General features: G+C 36.4%; 2 protein-coding genes across 2 annotated transcripts; both read right to left on the minus strand.

Moving 5' to 3' along the window:
• Positions 1 to 984: 984 nt before the first annotated feature.
• On the minus strand, positions 985 to 10,663 carry si:dkey-222f2.1 (keratin, type II cytoskeletal 8). Its single transcript, XM_041980667.1, has 10 exons — positions 10,208 to 10,663; positions 6,752 to 6,960; positions 6,603 to 6,663; positions 4,901 to 4,996; positions 3,166 to 3,330; positions 2,893 to 3,018; positions 2,313 to 2,456; positions 2,122 to 2,198; positions 1,690 to 1,736; positions 985 to 1,526 (listed from the first exon to the last, which is right to left on the minus strand). Exons 1-10 carry the CDS (start codon positions 10,517 to 10,519, stop codon positions 1,420 to 1,422), a joined length of 1,344 nt encoding a protein of 447 aa, XP_041836601.1. The 5' UTR covers positions 10,520 to 10,663; the 3' UTR covers positions 985 to 1,419.
• Positions 10,664 to 11,899: 1,236 nt separating this feature from the next.
• On the minus strand, positions 11,900 to 16,855 carry LOC121637292 (deoxyribonuclease-1-like). Its single transcript, XM_041981346.1, has 9 exons — positions 16,739 to 16,855; positions 15,883 to 15,968; positions 14,936 to 15,030; positions 14,571 to 14,657; positions 14,277 to 14,389; positions 13,422 to 13,534; positions 12,679 to 12,833; positions 12,413 to 12,509; positions 11,900 to 12,272 (listed from the first exon to the last, which is right to left on the minus strand). Exons 2-9 carry the CDS (start codon positions 15,961 to 15,963, stop codon positions 12,147 to 12,149), a joined length of 867 nt encoding a protein of 288 aa, XP_041837280.1. The 5' UTR covers positions 15,964 to 15,968; positions 16,739 to 16,855; the 3' UTR covers positions 11,900 to 12,146.
• Positions 16,856 to 17,287: the final 432 nt, after the last annotated feature.

Genomic DNA, 17,287 nt, shown 5'->3' on the forward strand with positions numbered 1-17,287 from the left:
TTATAGTAATTATTCATCACACTCACAATTAAAAACAACTCATTCCTTATATTTTACACTCATACAGACATTCATTCACTAACATGCATGCTTAAACAGTCACTGTGTTGTCCTACAGGTATAATCACCAATAGCTACAGTTATATTATATACTTGTTGCTGGTATTGCTTGTGATTTTCTCATTTTGTCTTCTTATAGGACCTCCTGATGATTCTCTGCTTTGTTTTCTTGCATAAGCCATAACATATTTTCTGTTAAGTCTCTTTATAAGTTCTTTGTTTTGGTTTTGATTGTAACTGTGAATGATGTCTATCTTTTGTAACTTTGTCTTCTTATTTTCTTCACTTTCTCCTTTTCTTTTCTCCTCACTCTCCCCTTCTTTTGTTCCCCCTGTCAGATCCAGAATTAATATGTAATTTAATGGTAACCAAATTAAAGAAAAAAAAAAAAAATCTACAGCCTACACCAAAGATTTGTTCTCCTCATATATATTAAGCTCCCCTTTAGTGAAATTAATTTGCTGGGCACAACATGACAGTCAGATATTATATGTCTTGCAACAATGCTGGAAAGTAAAATAAATAAATAAATAAATAAATAAATACAACAACAAGCTAAAAACATTTCGTGTTTCTAAATGTTATGGCCATTCATAAAATAGCCTCTTGGGGGCAGTGTTAAATTATTATTAAGGTGACATTCCTTTGAGCTGATAATGTTCAGATTTGCAATAAAGTAAATATTAGAGCAAATATTTTTTACTAGCTGCTACTGTGATAACAGTTAATAACAACAAGTTTGGAAAAAAATATAACTTTCCTGAAAGTGTTAAAGAAGGTAATGTCACCTTCATGGCTTACCATATTTAAAGTGCAATTTTTGACAATTGACATTTTTAAATAAGAACAAATAGAAAGACTCAAAAGTGCTTTTTTTTTCTTCTTTATTTGTGAACTAACAGAAAGATTATAAAATAGCTTTTGAGGACAAGTTCAGTTCAGTACTTGAAGACTAACTACTAGAAAATTGACAGTAACTTAAGAAATACTCTCTCAACACAAAGAGCTAATGTGTCATCATTACAGAAACACATATCTAATGGGATCTCCACAGTATTTGCAGGACTGCCACATTATTACATAATATAAGGTAAAAAGCAGATTATACATCAAGTAATACATGAAACTGAAGTCAGAGTATGGTTCACTCAAAATATATGAAGCAGGCTACAACAGCACTCTATAACAGGGCTTCCCAGTACTATTTTCAGGTTATTTGCTATATTTGAACAACTTAATGTTTCAGTTATTCTACATAAAAGTTGATAATTCAAAGCTCCCATGCAGCCTGACACATTTCAGGCACAGATCCAGATGAGTGCTAGAAATCCAAAAGAAAAACTTGCTGTGTGTTTGCCCTTAATAAGTACTGTATCTGGAGCTGTCTCTGGTCTCAGTTGTCTTTATCAGCAGTTTTGGAGCCGGAGAGCTGGTGGTACTGTGGAAGCCATTAGTACTTTTAGGACCTGTGATAGCAGGAAAATAATGTCTCTTAAATATAAAATGAATATAAGTGCAGGTATTTTTCTCTGATGCAGCCCCTCAGGCCAGAGTATGCATGAATTTGTGGAAAGAAGTTTAAGCAACTCCAGCGTTCATTCAGCGTTCTGACTTCTGGTTTGTACTTACTGTAGTTAGAGACAGCCTGGATATTTAGAATGGACTGCTGTCCAAGTCTGGAAAAAAAAAAAAAATTGGTGTACGTTAGTGGTCCCTTCACCCCATCTACTCTGCATCATAGTCTGTGTGCTGTTTAGGGACGTGGAGAGAACTTCTAAAATTTAAATTTGTGTTTATGTGTATGGTGTGATTTCCATTAAAACAGCAAAAACAATGACCAAACAACCAGAGGTCATAAATGCAACAGTGGTTAGGCCAGCAAGTTCAGACTTAAGATAGTAAAACTGACATTGTGATTATTTTTAAATCACTTCTACAACCCACTCCTTCTTAATAATATGCTTAGTTTGGGTATTAATGTGGTGGATTTGCAATATTGTTAAAAGGTGAGACAAAGTATAACCGTGATTTCAGATCCATTACACTCTTCTCCCGTCTTACCTGTCCTCCTCTCCCTCTAGCAGCTTTCGGTAGGTGGCGATCTCAATGTCTAGAGCCAGTTTTAGGTTCATCAGGTCCTGCAGGAGAAGAAAGAATAATCATCTCACTCCACTTTCATGTTCTCATCTTTCCAGTCTAGCTTTTATCATGCAGATTTCCTCTTTTTCCATCCAAGACATTTCCTCACATACCTGATACTCTCTCAGCTGTCTGGCCATATCTTGTTTGGCTCTCTGCAGGGCGTCCTCCAGATCTCTAGTCCGAGCTTTAGCTTCTTTAACAGCCAGCTCTCCACGCTCCTCTGCTTCAGCCAGCTGGTTCTCCAGATTGGCACGCTGCAGTGGAAACAGGGATGATCTATACTTGCTTTGAAAGGCATAATACGTTCTCCAATCAAAACAACCTAACAGGTCGTTTGTTCTGTAGGAGTGAAATATGGATCCCAGGGTGTTTCCATATTGAAGCAAAGGCCAATAACTCAACAACACATTACTAAAACACTTGTGTAACTTCCTGGTTTAAGATCACTTTGTAAGGGTTCAGAATAAAAACTATTTGGTTACAAAAAACAAACTATTCTACCTCTATTCTAGTCTCATGTGCCACCTGTACAGATCAGCTTTTATGCCTGAAACTCAGACCTGAAGAGGCAGTTCAGATTACAGGTGAAACTTCAAGAATCAAGAAAAGAAGTCCAGTTGTCTTTCATTCAAGCATTTAGGATGAATATACCTGGATGACTAAAGACATCATTACTTGGATAAACTCTACCTGTGCTTTCACAGCTTCTATCTCGCTCTGCAGGCGACTGATCAGTCGGTTGACTTCGGCCACTTCACCCTTGACGATGCGGAGCTCGTCTCCAAACTGGCTGGCCTGCACTGACATTTGGTCAAACTACAAGCAAAGGGATGACAAATATTACACACTGAAGCTTTAGCTTTATTTATGTATTTAATGATAATTGCATTTATTTAATATCTCCTGTAGAATTTTACATCTTTCTTTCACAAGTAATTGACTAATGGCTACAATGGTTCTTACCTTGTTCTTGTACCAGGCCTCTGCCTCCTCTCGGCTGCGTGCTGCAATCTCTTCGTACTGGGCTTTGACTTCAGCAACGATCTGCTCCATGTTGAGGCTGCGGCTGTTATCCATCTGCACCACCACCGAGGTGTCTTTGATGCTTGCCTGCAGCTCACGCAACTCCTGGTCATTGTGCAGGAAATAAAAAGGTGACAGGTGAAATCATCGTGTTGAGCCAAACATAAATTATGTGTTGAGGTCCGGGACTCTTCAAATCTAAGTCTGTTATTATCACTTACTCATTATATTAACATTAAGCTACGCTTTTCATTTGTGTTTTTTAGGGAGGTATTGAACAAGTCTCCAACAAACATCTGGAGAAGGCTTTGCACAAAGAAAATTAACACATTGGGGAATTTCAAACAAATGTTGACATTCTGTTAAATTTCTAGAGGACACTCAACTGATGGATTAAAATGGATCACGCAAAGGGCAAAAATGCTTTGAAAATTAAACAAACATTGTCAACTAAGGTCTCCATGTTTCTCAGCTGTTGGTACATAGCCTCTGCATTGGGGACATCCCCTCCATGACGCACAATGTGTCAGCTGACCTTCTGAGGATACCCCCAACACCACCTGGAGCCTCTTTCCTGTGACTGGCCTCAAAAAAGTTCCAGTTTTTTTTTCTTTGAAACCTTTTTTAAAAGGCTCTTTTGACAGAAGGTGAAAGTTGCCTTTCTGTCTGTACTGTGTTGCTGGGCCGTCACTGAATACATGGAGACGATTGATTACTGGGGTATGGATTGTAGGTTCTCACGAGTTCTGCAGGTTTCACGATCAGCCTCTGTGGGAGCCACAACCCATAACGGTCTTAAGGTGCAGAAACAGGAATATGAGATCTGATCTTCATGTTCTGTGAGGAACTTCTGATGCAGATTCTCCATTGTGCCAATTAGCAGACGCTTCTGCTTTTTAATCTTCTTTTGAGTTACAGTTTGTTTCTGTCCTGTTGTCATACGACTAACATCTCTTAAAAAGAAATCCTTTACTTTTTGTTTGGATTCATCAGGTAATCTGTTGCTTTTCTTTCTTTCAAAGGTCATAAAAATGACATTTGTTCAGAAAGTTGACAAAAAACATTACATTAAATTAACAAAATATGTAGAAATTGTTTAATTTTTATAACTTTTATTTGTAACTGTAGTCGAGCAAACAAGAGTGGGGACAGGTCAGTTTGGCCTGTTTGCAACAAAATAAGATAAATTATTATTAATTAAGTAACAATTTCAATTAAAATTTTTATAATTTATAGTAGAAGTGGGCTTACAATTAAATGTGTGATGTTATGAATTTAAATCTGGATGTTATTTAAACAAAATATACCTTGTAACGTCATGGAGACTCAAATAGCACCGAACTGTAGGAATGACTATTACTGAAACCAAATTACATGTCCTGACATGTCTGTGAAACTCCAGTGGTATGAAAACCTTTCCTGCTTTTAAGTATATTTTTAGTACACCTGGAGGTTTACAAAAGACAACAGGAACAACAGAGATTTGCCCTGGTTGATTTAAAAGACCTTCTACTGGGATTCAGTGTTTGAAGTTGGCTCTCAGATGAATCATGACACAAAGATAGAAAAATGAAACAAAGGAAATTGGAGTTTCTGACATTACTGAAGACCTGTTGGGAATATTGTGGAAGCACAGGAAGGAAGGAAGTATTAAAATACATTAATAAAGTTATACCTCTTCATAGACATTGCGCAGGAAGTTGATTTCATCAGTCAAAGCGCCGACCTTGTCCTCAAGGTCTGCCTTGACCAGATAGGCAGAGTCTACATCCTATAAACACAATAATAAACAGAGAATAACCGTATATAAATTACATAGAGTAAAAAAAAAAACTTTACTAAAGTAAGCAACATTTTATCCTAATTTGTCTTTTACTGTACCACGTTTCAATAATAATACCACAGTTTTACCAAAGTTTATACCCCAACTCCAACTCCAACTCCAATCCCTAACCCTAACTAAATCTAAATCAGCTGGTTAAAAGACCAAAGCAAGTATTGGTGGTTTTACTGGTCTGCAAAGTGGAAGGGAAAAGATTTGATCCTTGGCTTTCCAGTTCAGGACTGGGCGGATTAATCCAAATATCGATAGAATCCTATTATTGGTATTGTTCGATACCAGCATGATAAGATTGATATTTTTCTTACAGAAACCAAAGAAACCAAAGAATGTGAATGAGAGCTAACCAGTAGCTTTAGCTTTTGTTTAGCTAATTTGCACTGTTGACTTTATTTTCTCTAACAATTGCATGTGATAAAAGGAGATAACAGAGTTGTTTTATTTTTATGTTATATTATTGCTGTTATTTTATAGTTTACAAACAAAAACAGTTAAATTTAAATTTCTCAATTCTGCCATTCATTTTTTCAATAGAAATGTTTCATTTGACAAAAATCTTTGTACCGTGTTTTATTATGACCATAACCATGATCAGTAATTAAAGGCAAAATCAATAAATTATTTTCAATTTTAAGCAAAAAGTATCGGTATTGTATTGGTATCATATTGGTATCACATCAGTATTGGCAATACTTGCCTTGGATATACTTGGTATCAGATTGATACCAAAAGTTGCAGTATCGCCCAGCCCAGGTTCACAGGTTTAAATGTTCTTATCCACAAATTTGTTCATCAGCCTGAGTGTGTGTATGACAGAGAAAAGCATCACATTGACTAAGAATCACTGTCTAAATGTGTGTGAATGCAGCTTTTAGTGTAAATCACTTTGAGTAGAATTATATAAATAAGTTCATTTGAAAGTATTTGAAGCATGAACTTAAGGTAATTATCATTGATTATTCTGAAATTTATTTCCCTGTTGATTCTTGTATTTTTATGTGTTGCTTTGTCCATTTATGAACAGCACTTTGTTTCAACTGTGGTTGTTTTAAAGGGCTTTATAAATAAAGTTGAGTTGAAACAGTGATAAATACATTTTAAAATAAGAAAACAAAATGATCTGAAATGTGTGGTATGCTTAGTTAGATTATATTTTACAGTCTTCATCTTATCAAAAATCTTTTGCTTTGTTTTTTTATGTTGGCCTTTATTTTTGTCTGTTTTGGTATTTGAAATGTATCTTAAACATACATTTTATTCTTTAATAACCACAGATAAAAATAAAAATTAAGTTGAAGATTTACTAAATAAACCAGATACCATTATTTCAGTATTAAGGTCACAATGAAAGAGAAAAAAGATAATAATGTGTGGCTGAATAAAACTGACCAGCTGCTGTTTAAAAGCTAACTGAACAGTTTTGATGCATGTGGGAGCCCAAGACAATGAGACAATGAGAAAGGACAATGGAATGGTTCGTCTTACTGGCCACACCTGGATGACTGAAAATATGAAAGAATGTGTGTGTGAACCTGACCTTCTTCAGGATAACAAAATCATTCTCCAGGTTGTTTCTCTTGTTAATCTCGTCCTCATATCTATGTCAGAAAGAGGACAGTGTGATGGGTGGAGAATGACACTGATACCTTAGATATTATTACTTAGAGCTCAAGTGTCATAATTTACTTGTGCTTGTAGTCCTCCACCAGTCCCTGCATGTTCCTCAGCTCCCCATCCAGTTTCGTCTTGTCGTTGTTGACCAGGTCCATCTGACGCCTCAGACCTGCCATGTAGGCCTCGAACAGCGGCTCCACATTAGACCGGCTGACTCCCTGACCCTGCAGCAACTCTAGTTTTGTTTCAAGCATCTTGTTCTGCTGTTCTAGGAAACGCACCTGGATGAAGCAAGCAAAATGACAATATGTAAAACTAAAAAAAAAAACAGGTGGCAAACATTGGAGGTTTTTAGATTTTGTGTTTCTTATGAAATAACTATCGTGTAGTTAAATGTTTTACACTTTGCTCAATACATTGTTGAATTAATCACATGTAATATTAGGCTATATATTTATAGCCTAATAGTGGACCAAAATTAGTAAAAGCACATAGAACATTTGGAAATCCCCCACACAATTTAAATAAATGGTGGACAGAGCTGCAGTGCCTTGATGTTACCCATTTGTTTTTGAGGCCTGGACTGGCATTTGTCCAATACTAAAATCAATCTTTAGCAATTTTCTGAAGCCACCGTATCTTTTATAAGCTACAAAAAAGGTAACATCTCAGAGATTTGGCAATTCATTGACAATATTAAGTTATTTAAGAAGAAAATTAATTTAATATTAGTCAGTTATGAAGATAATCAGTTGCTGTTGCTATTGAATTAAGCCATCTTTTGATAAACACAAGTCAGAGGAACATTCCAGCAGCCCAGCACAAAGTCATTGTCAACACCAGACTGTACTCTTGGCCTGTATCTGTACAGCTCATGTTTCCTGCCTGCAGTCGGGTTTATACCCACTAACACAAAGCCTGCGTTCTGTTCCTAGCACAATAATCTCCCTCTGAGGCAATACCACACCATGTTTGACCGGACTCATCAGGTTTCAATCCAAGTTAAATGGGCGGAAATGGGACAGATATCTTAAATATCCATCACTTCAGTACCACTAATTCAGGATGTAGACGTGTGTTTAAATCCCAGTTAGCATTTTCTACATTCTGCCTTTTTTAAAACCTTTTGTTTTAAACAAATGTTAAAAGTCCAACATGGGATAATTACATACCACTACAGTCCCCAATGAGCTTGACTCTCATTCTGGTATAAACTGGGTCATCATGCAACAAGTAAAACTTTGTCTGCCTCTTACCTCGGACTAAATTACTTCTCTGCACGAGGGAAGCAGGTCTTTAATGTTTCATGGAGGGGCTAAGTGGCATTAGATTACTTGAGTAAATGCAAGGTCAGTACATTTATTCAGTTCCCTTGACTTTGCTTTTTAATTGTTTCCTTGTTTCCATTCATTACAAAGTTAGTTAGAGAGGTTTACCGGCCTCATCACAATTTCTGCTGACATGGAGGTCTGACTTATTATCCAAAAAGAGAAAGAAAACATGTCCAAGAATTTTTTAATGTGTGGATTGACATTTTAATTGTTCTTGCATCCAAAAAATCCAGAGACAGTTATCCTTTGGTTTCCAAAAAGAATTTAGTGGAAACCTCTCTTACAAAACATGCCTGGTTTTAGAATATTTCTCTTGAGATTAATTATTTAGAGCATTTTAAATAAAATGTTTTGCTATAACTTTGTCCTAGGGTGGCAACTAAGATTGTTTTTTTGCTGTTGTTTTAACTTTTTAACTGAAATTGAAGTTATTTTAACTTCTTCAATAGTAGTGAAATAGAAATCATTAAATTGTTAATCTTTATTCATTTGAGATTGAATCACATTAGTTATGGTGCTATGTGTATGGTTGTCATCATAATCTTATATGATAGTAATTGGCTCCATTTTATGTTTATAATACTGTATTATTATCATTATTATTTAGGCTGTTTAATTATTCTAAATATAATTTCATACAGTAAATGTTTACATTAAAAATGTTAAGAAACTATGTATTATAAAATGTCAATATGTTAATTTAATAGACAATTAATGATGAGTAAAGTCCATTTATCTTCACTCCATCTCTCCTTTTGCATGTAAAAATTCTTTGAATTTCGCATTGATTTTAATCTAATAATTAGGACATTTCAATTACTTTAACCCTTTAAGCCCCAGGGTGTTTTTGTCAAGTTTACAACTTTGAAACATCCTCACATGCAGGCAGAAACAGCTTCCATGACAACACTGACCTCTAAGCAGAGGAGAGTAATTGTAGGATATTTTGTCCAAATTTTACTTTTTCCCTCCACATTCAAAATCAATCGGAGATGCTGATATATATATATATATATATGTTTTTTTTTTTTTTTTTTTTTTTTACCTGCTCTTTAAACTCAACAACTGAATTTTAGTAAGAGTAATATTATGGTTGCAATTTTAAATTAGTACAACAACAACAACAAATGAAAGGTTATGGAAGAAATTTGGGCTAAAAGGCCTTCATCCACCGAAGCGCTCTGTCACCGTATCCCCACTGATGTGAGAGGCCAACAAAGCTTCTATTATGAGAGCGTCACCCACTCCGTGAGAAAGCAGAACTGTTCCCTAAGTAGAGTATCAATGTCCAGCGTTATCACCAAGCTGGTCAGTCCATTTGTGGGAAATGTGTGCAATCTGCCTTTTTCAGCAACTTCAACAAAGCCACCACTCTCCTTCACTGCCCTAATTACTATTTTGCAAGAACAACAATGTATATTCAGGCTCTTATTTACCTGTTATTGTTGTTATCTCTGTGTTCAGTTTAACTGTGACTAAATGCTGTCAAGATTATCCAAGTTAGCTTTAGTAACAACAGACTGACTAATACATGTAGAGTTTGGTTTCATTTTACCCTCCTCCAAAGATCTTATAAATAAAAAGTTACTGTATGATGAAAGGGCTGGCTTAAATCGTTCATATTATTTACATCAAACTGTAGTGATTAGGACTGCAGGGTTGTTGTAAGCTATTTGAATTATTCAGAACCAAAAAGCATACTAATGGCTACACTGACATACATTTAAAAAGGATAGGGCTGAGGTCAGTTTGAGAAGATTCATTATGCATGGGAACAAATTACAAACACACAGTAAAACCACACACTCTTCCCCACTGAAAAAGCCAAACCTGCTCTGATTGGTCAGCTCCACATACTTGAGTTGCTCTGCTCAATATCATAAAGTAATTTATTTTCCTGTTTTCTTGTCTTTCAAAAAATAGATACAACAGTAAAATTTCTACATAAAGTTTATAGTAAAAATGAAAAGTTCTAACTGACACAGAGAGTGAGATCAGTAAATTAGTATGGCTTAAAAATTAGCAAAAGCAGGACTTTCTCAGCTTCTGGTACTTTCTGTGTTCAACACAACAGTTTTACAAATATACGAAATGAACACAGAAAGGCAGCAAAGCTTTCAGCAGTTTTAGTTATAAAATATTAGATCAGTTATGCTAACAGATTTTTCTGAAATGGCTGCAGTTGCTGTCTATTTACCTTATCTATGAAACTTGCAAAGCGGTTGTTGAGGCTTTTGATCTGCTCCTTCTCGTGGGCTCGGCTCATTGACAGGCTGGGGTCGATCTCTAGGTTCAGGGGGGCCAGCAGACTCTTGTTCACCGACAGAGACGTCAGTGAGGCCCCCAGACCATGATGATGCCCGTTGGTGCCAGCGTACAGGGAGCTGCTGCTCAGAGAGATGCCACTAAAACCCCCCTGACCTGGACCAAAACCGCTCAGCCTCCTTGTGCCACTGCTGCTCCGAACCGAGTTACTGGAGCTGATTCGCTTGGAACGACTCAGACTCATGGTGGAGTGAGAGATGGAGGGTGACAGAAAGGTAAGGCTGAAGCAGTGAAAACAAAGGCAGGTGAGAGAAAAGGAGTTTAGGAAGAAGATGCTAAATTTAAAGCAAGAAATAAAAAGATGCTGGGCTGGATGGACAGTAAATGATAGAGGAGCAAAGAAGAGAAACCAGGTGAGTACAGGATGTCTTACCACAGTGAAGAGTCTCAGGTGTCTCATGACTTTTTAAACCTCCCCAGGGTGGAGTCATGAGAGGACGGGCAAAGCTAGAGTTTGACAGAGCTTTGGTATCAGATATCCAGTGTTTCTGATTTTGAGGCCCAACTTATAATGTATAATGTAGTATATCGCTCACTAAAGCTCGTTGCTAATTGACTACATGTCATAAGTTACAACCAAAAATCCAACTTGTGATCCAAAATCTTCAACTTTAATTAATTAAAACAGATTTGAAGAGACATTGAAACAAAAACTTTTATTTTAAGAAGATAAAACACTGGAGGCGAAAATCTAATCTTTTGTCATTTGTCCTCTTATTCTCACAGAATTGCTTCAGGACGGTAAACCAGATCTGCCTCTACTACATGAAACCATACAGGTGTTTAACTAATTTGTCTGAAAAACAGGACTGACCTTAGTCCTATTAAACATTGGTGTATTTTATGAATATGATGCGAGTATGTTTCTGAACTAAGACCCATGGTCCATACTGTTATAATGACTGGAGCTGAAATCAACAGGAGCACAATGTCCACCATGAACCCTTAATATTCTTACTTTTTGTGGAAATTAAATAACTTTCTGACCCTTATGCAATGACATTTTGATTATGCCTGGTTTTTATGATGTTGTCTTCAGACCTATATGAGATGTTTCTGATTGTATCAGCTGCATTCAGCAGTAACTGTTTATAACCACCCTGTCATGCACTAATACATATGTACATGCACGTAACTTAGGAAGTTATAGTGCACATTTGAAAATAAGGCCTCCCCAAAAGCCCCTGTGTAATTTAAACCTTGCTGGAGATCTGATGAGGCCTCAGTTAACAGTGAATAGATCAACTGTAGGTTCAGATGCACGTCATCCTGTTTCAGGTATTTTCAGGTAATTTGTCTGTTATATTTAGACACACCTCTGTTTCATCCTTTGAGTTAGGAGCCATTTTTTTTAAAAGTTTGAATGACTTATGGGTCAGAATAAAGTAGCTGAAGAATAAAAATGATCAGACAAAAGACTAATGAAACTGAGGGAAGAAAGCAACGTTCAAAGAAAACCTTTAGAAGACCCCAAAAGACTGGAGAACTATTAACCATTATAGACCAACTTTATAAGAGGACAAGAAGGCCTGACTGCTTGAAATAAAATGTGAAGAAAAGAGGATTGGCTTAAGACTTTTATTTTAATTTTTCAAAAAATTCAATCTCTGAAATTGAACACAGCATACTAATCACACAAGTTTTCAAGAAAACAACCTCAGATAATAAACGCTAACTGTGTGAATACAGGTTTTGTAAAGACTTTATTTCATCAGTTATGAGGACATCTGAGGATCCTTGTTTGACTAATTAAAATTATTCAAAATACATCAAGACTTTCAAGTCCTGTACAGGTTATATAGATGTTTGTCCTAACATCTTCTTGGCTTCTTGGATGCAGCTGGCTGTTGTTGCCTCCTCTTTGTGGCTGGTTGTTCTACAGTTTCCTCAGCCTTCAGTTCCACCTCCACAGGGTAATGGTCACTGATGCCGAGAGCCTTGGAAAGCAAAGAAAGTTACATGTTAAATCTCCACTCTGATTTTATCCCTCAGAATACGTAATTTTCTATAGTTTAATTATTCAGCCACATAAAGTTTGCAGCAGTGCTTTATTAAAGCAAACAGAAGTTAATCTCACCTCTTCATCAGTCAGTTTGAATGATTTCTGGAAGTTGAATGCAGTGGCAGACCCGGGGACGATGGCGTCTTTCATGGTGTCTCCATACACCACGATCCTGTTCGCAGAAGATTCATCACAGTCTTTATAACAGTGAAGGACTACACCTTTGACAATGCGCTGCAGAGCATGTGCATGCTGATATTTATGCTTAACAGAATAATTAGATGAAATAAACAAACTGGGGGAAAAATCCTCTCTGATAATAATGCGTCTGCCTGTATCACCTGTCGTAGGTGTTGAAATTATTGTTGCTAGCTGTGGTGTCAACATCATCATCTATCAGCCAGTTGTATGGTGGAGAGTAGATACGGATGCGTTTCTTCTTCTTTTGGGAGAGGTATTGCCCATCGGCATTGAAGTCTCCCAAAATCATAATGTTCTGTCAAGAAAATGTCATGCATTGTTCAGAAAACCCGAAAGAAGTGACAATTGCTGCAGTCTCTCATTTAAACCAAACTAATGATTTATGGGGTTAAAGAACAAAACAAATCAAAAGCACATCTTAATGCACCAACATACTTGAAAAAGAGCAGGAAGAAGATAATCTTAATAATACATTAAACTAACCCAAAACCCATTGATGTGAACGTGCATTCAATCTCATGCATGTTAGTTTGTGGATTATTCCCTTCAAGCATCTCCCACAACGTGCCCAAATTACAAATGAAACATGAAAATTATGCAGAAAGATGTATGGAGACAAAAAATGTTGATGTGGCAACAAATACCATAAAGAGAAAGCTGTATTTGTACAATTCCTGAGCAGTCATTGAAACCCTAAAATCTATGTCAAGACAGACACCCATAGCTCAGAATCTGTCTGTACTGAGTTACTTTCAGATATCATGAACATGGTTAAACACTTGAAAAAGCTGCTTAGTTTACTAAATTAACATTAAATGTAATTGATACCTGTGTATCTTGTTTGACTTATAGAATTTTATTTAAAGAAAACTGTAACACTTACATCAGTTTCCCACTTCTTCCTGACATACTCCACCACATCATGAAGCTCATCCAGCTCTTTCTCTGCATCCTCTGGCTTGGTGTGGACTGGAATCAGGACCAGGTCTTTCACAGCTAGTGTAGTGTACAAGTACAGAAAACAGAACCGTAAATACACAGTGTACACTGACATGTACACAGATATACAGGCACAGCTAATATTTTAGAGACTCATTTTGTGCAATACGATTAAATCCAATTTCAGAAGACACTTTAAAAACAATCTCATGGCTGGGGGCAGAAACAAACCAGAGGAGAAGAGAATCAGCAAGGGAACAAAAAACGCAGAAGAATGAACGTGAGGACAACAACTGTAGAAATTGTGCAAGCTTTTGAAGAAAGGTTATGTGAGTGTTTAGGGTGTGTTAGATAGTTGAAAACAACTTAACAACTTCATACCGGTGCATTACTGTTGGCAAACGGTATCTGTAACTGAGCTGCCCACTAGTGGAGGAGCTGACTTAACAACCATGGCAACGGAAAAGATGAATGGAAGTATGAGGACAACAACGTTTTAAAGCTTGTGGATGGTATTTTTCATAGATGGCAGCCTTTAGCTAACTTATCGGTTTTTATACATTTTGATGTGTAATGTTTCATAATGGATTCAACCTCAAATCTTTCTTAAGGGACTGTTGTCTATCTGCTAAGAATAGCTGGCTAGATCACGCCACACACACACGCAAGTGGCGGCGGAATATATCACTTATAATTAGTTATGTTTATGTTGCTGCATTGATACAGAATAGTCCACATTTAATTGTAGAAACAATTAAATTAAACCCCCCTACTAAAACATATGCCAAACAGCCCAGACCTGTGGTGGGACAGCTGAAGCGCAGGATGAAGGGCTCTCTGGCGAAGGCATCCTCATCTCCAACTTGATTGTCTTCATACTGCATACAGTCTTTTAGTTTTATTTCATCCTCTCTGAGACACACAGTGAGACAGGAAGGAGTTTGTGTGAGTACCACATGAACTACAGACATTTGGTAAGAGCAGAACACTCACATCACACGATGTAGATCTTGATCTACAAAATACTGAGATGTAAGTTGTTGCTGTAGTACACCACAGCTTGATAACATATTGTCATGGAATTTGCTCCTACCTGTAGAGGCAAACATACTGCTCCTTGTAGGTTTGCCGCCCAAGTGAAGTGCTGGCTTTGATGGAGTAGGGATGTTTACTGTTATCACTGAGGATATAAGGACAAACTGTCATTTCAGTTAATGTGGAACTTTTAGTGCAAACATATTGTAAAGATGGTGTCTGCATCATGTCATCGTGCTCCATGTCTGCTGCTTTCTTGCTGTCATTAACAGAAGCTCAGCTCTTTAAAATGTTTGCATCTTTAAATAATTCAAGCTATAGCACTTACAACACTGTAGAAAAATTAAATGGTTCACGTGTTTGTAGAGGAGCTCCTTTTTTCACCAAAGCTCTGTAAATAAACATTTGACGCTTTCTTCTCACCCAGTGCTGTTGAGTGTTTTCAGTAACAGCTTCATGGCTTCACCATTTTTATCCACCACCTCGAGTAATATCACCACACTGTACCGAGAGATGATCTGCGCCAACAAAATATTATTATGATTAAAATATACATGATGCTTTATAATTGCTGCTATATTGTCACAATTGACAAGACAAAAAGCATTATTGCTAAAGACAGTGGCACAACTTCCTGAAGTTATTGTGCTTACCAAAGCTAAAACATTGTTCTGTTCAAGTCAAGTCAAAGTCAAAGTCACTTTATTTGTCAATTCTGCAGTATGTAGAAGACATACAGAGGATCGAAATTGCTTTTCACACAGACCCAAGGTGCAGACAATAAACATTTAACATACATCTTTTAAGTTGATGGATGTTAAGCATTATACTGGATGAAAATGTTCATTTAAAGCAAAGATTTAAGTCTAAACAAGAACAAAAAAGCTAGAACTGTAAAATTTAATTTTACGGATGTTAGACACTCTGGACATAGACCTTCAGAAGCTTTATGATGCTTGCTTTTCCATTTTGTTAGCCTAATAGAATAATTGCCTACATTGTATCCTTAGGTTTTATATTTAATGATACATAGAAAATCAATTGTATCAAGAGAGTAGAGTTAGGTAGATATTACAATTCGGTCAAAATATGACCTGGGCAAATATATTATGAGGCTATTTTGTTTTGTATTAAACACTGGAGACATACCAGTGTAACAACTTAGCATTTGGCTGTGGAGTAAGTTTCTGATTTGGCTAAAGCAACTATTACATCTGGTGCAATGACTGCAAAGACTTTACATTGACGAGACTAAAAATTTTTATAAAGAAAACAGGTCCAAAGCACTTCTCAAGTGTACTTCTCCTTTAAGCTCCTCTCCTTCTGCATGGAATGACTGCATTTCTTGTATTAATAAAATCAATCTTTACCTCGATAAGATGCTTGCAAACATCTTTGTCTTTGACCTTTTTTATTCCCAGGTTCTTCCCGTTGAAGGCTGCTACTTTCATTGTGACTGCATTTGGGGGGAAGGGAGGGGATAATTAACACTTTTTTAGGGAAAGAATGAGAAGTTTGTGGTGATAAAATTACTAATAAAACAGCAACAACACCCAAAACAAACAATAATTCACACTTTTTCAAGACTGAATATAAAGGATGTGGTTATCATAATGCAAGCAAATCAAGACAGAGAAATCAAGAACAGAGCCCAGAGAAAAAAAGTGAAGCAGATCACGTGTTTGAAACTAAAATCAGATAAGTCTGCAGAGGAAACTGCAGTTGGTGAAATCTTGGTGAAGCCTGCTCCAGTTCTTTGTGCAGTTTGCAACATTAGAATTAACTGTACACGTTGGTGGGAAATAGGGATCTTTCAATACCTGTTTTGTATGAAAGTGAGTCATTAACAACTTTAATGTTTTGATTAGCAATGTGGTGGAGTAGAAGTGTAACTAAATGAAAACTAAATTTAGAGTTCAAGTCAAAATTAATCTTTTTAGCAGCCCCCTCTCCACCCCTGCACCTGTAAAACCATTAAATTTTTAATTCAGCATTTTAACTTGAATTAGTTCCTGTTCTCTGGCTTACATTGCAAGATTTAAAGCAATAACTGAGCTCATCATCATACATTAAAAAAATATAACTTTTTGGTTTCATCTAGTAGATTTTAAAATTAAAATGAAAAAGAGATTCTATTCTAAGAATCTTTGTTCTTTTAGATACTTCCTTATGCAGTGTATTACTTAACAAAGTAGTGAAATAATACAAAGAGAGGAAAGTTCTTACCAGCTCAGTTGAATTGTGCTCAGTCAAAAAGATGCCGTGTCTAGTGTGTTGGAAAAAGACTGAAGTCAAACTCAGAAAAACAAACTGTCAAAGAAGCAGGAAGAGCCTTTGTGGTCCACAAACACACGCCCATGCAAGCTACAACACGCCCAGAAATCCCACCAGCTCATGTAAATGCTCCCTGTCTTGAAGTTAATTTTTTAAGTGTTTTTTCTAACTAGTCATCCTAAATATTAACATTTGGCTACACACATCTAAAAGAGATTTTGTCCCTGTGAAAGTACAGCTAACGTTATATTAGACTATTAGCCTAATGTCAGCATGAAGCCATGTAGCAGTGTTTATGTCAGTTTGATTTATACAGCACATTTCCTACAACCCCAGGGCTGTACAGTCCAGTTTAAATGTTTCACTAGATACTCTTGAAGATAATGTGCAGAAACCATGCCATATTTAGTTTTTACTGGGTGTGTTTAGGGACTACACATCAACTTGGTTGATCAAAATGTTCATATTGGAGCTGAAAATAGAATTTAAGAATAGATAGAA

The sequence above is a fragment of the Melanotaenia boesemani genome, chromosome 3 (genome assembly GCF_017639745.1).
Source record: "Melanotaenia boesemani isolate fMelBoe1 chromosome 3, fMelBoe1.pri, whole genome shotgun sequence".
NCBI lineage: Eukaryota > Metazoa > Chordata > Actinopteri > Atheriniformes > Melanotaeniidae > Melanotaenia > Melanotaenia boesemani.

Excerpts from the sequence above, each read along its gene's own strand:
- si:dkey-222f2.1 (XM_041980667.1), bottom strand. The coding sequence starts at position 10,519 with ATGAGTCTGAGTCGTTCCAAGCGAATCAGCTCCAGTAACTCGGTTCGG. Across the intron at positions 3,019-3,165 it reads AGGCCTGGTACAAGAACAAG|TTTGACCAAATGTCAGTGCA; the intron begins GTAAGAACCATT and ends CTTTGCTTGTAG. Across the intron at positions 2,457-2,892 it reads TAGAAGCTGTGAAAGCACAG|CGTGCCAATCTGGAGAACCA; the intron begins GTAGAGTTTATC and ends TTTCCACTGCAG.
- LOC121637292 (XM_041981346.1), bottom strand. The coding sequence starts at position 15,963 with ATGAAAGTAGCAGCCTTCAACGGGAAGAACCTGGGAATAAAAAAGGTC. Across the intron at positions 14,390-14,570 it reads CAGTATGTTTGCCTCTACAG|AGAGGATGAAATAAAACTAA; the intron begins GTAGGAGCAAAT and ends TGTGTGTCTCAG. Across the intron at positions 12,510-12,678 it reads AATTTCAACACCTACGACAG|GATCGTGGTGTATGGAGACA; the intron begins GTGATACAGGCA and ends TTCTGCGAACAG.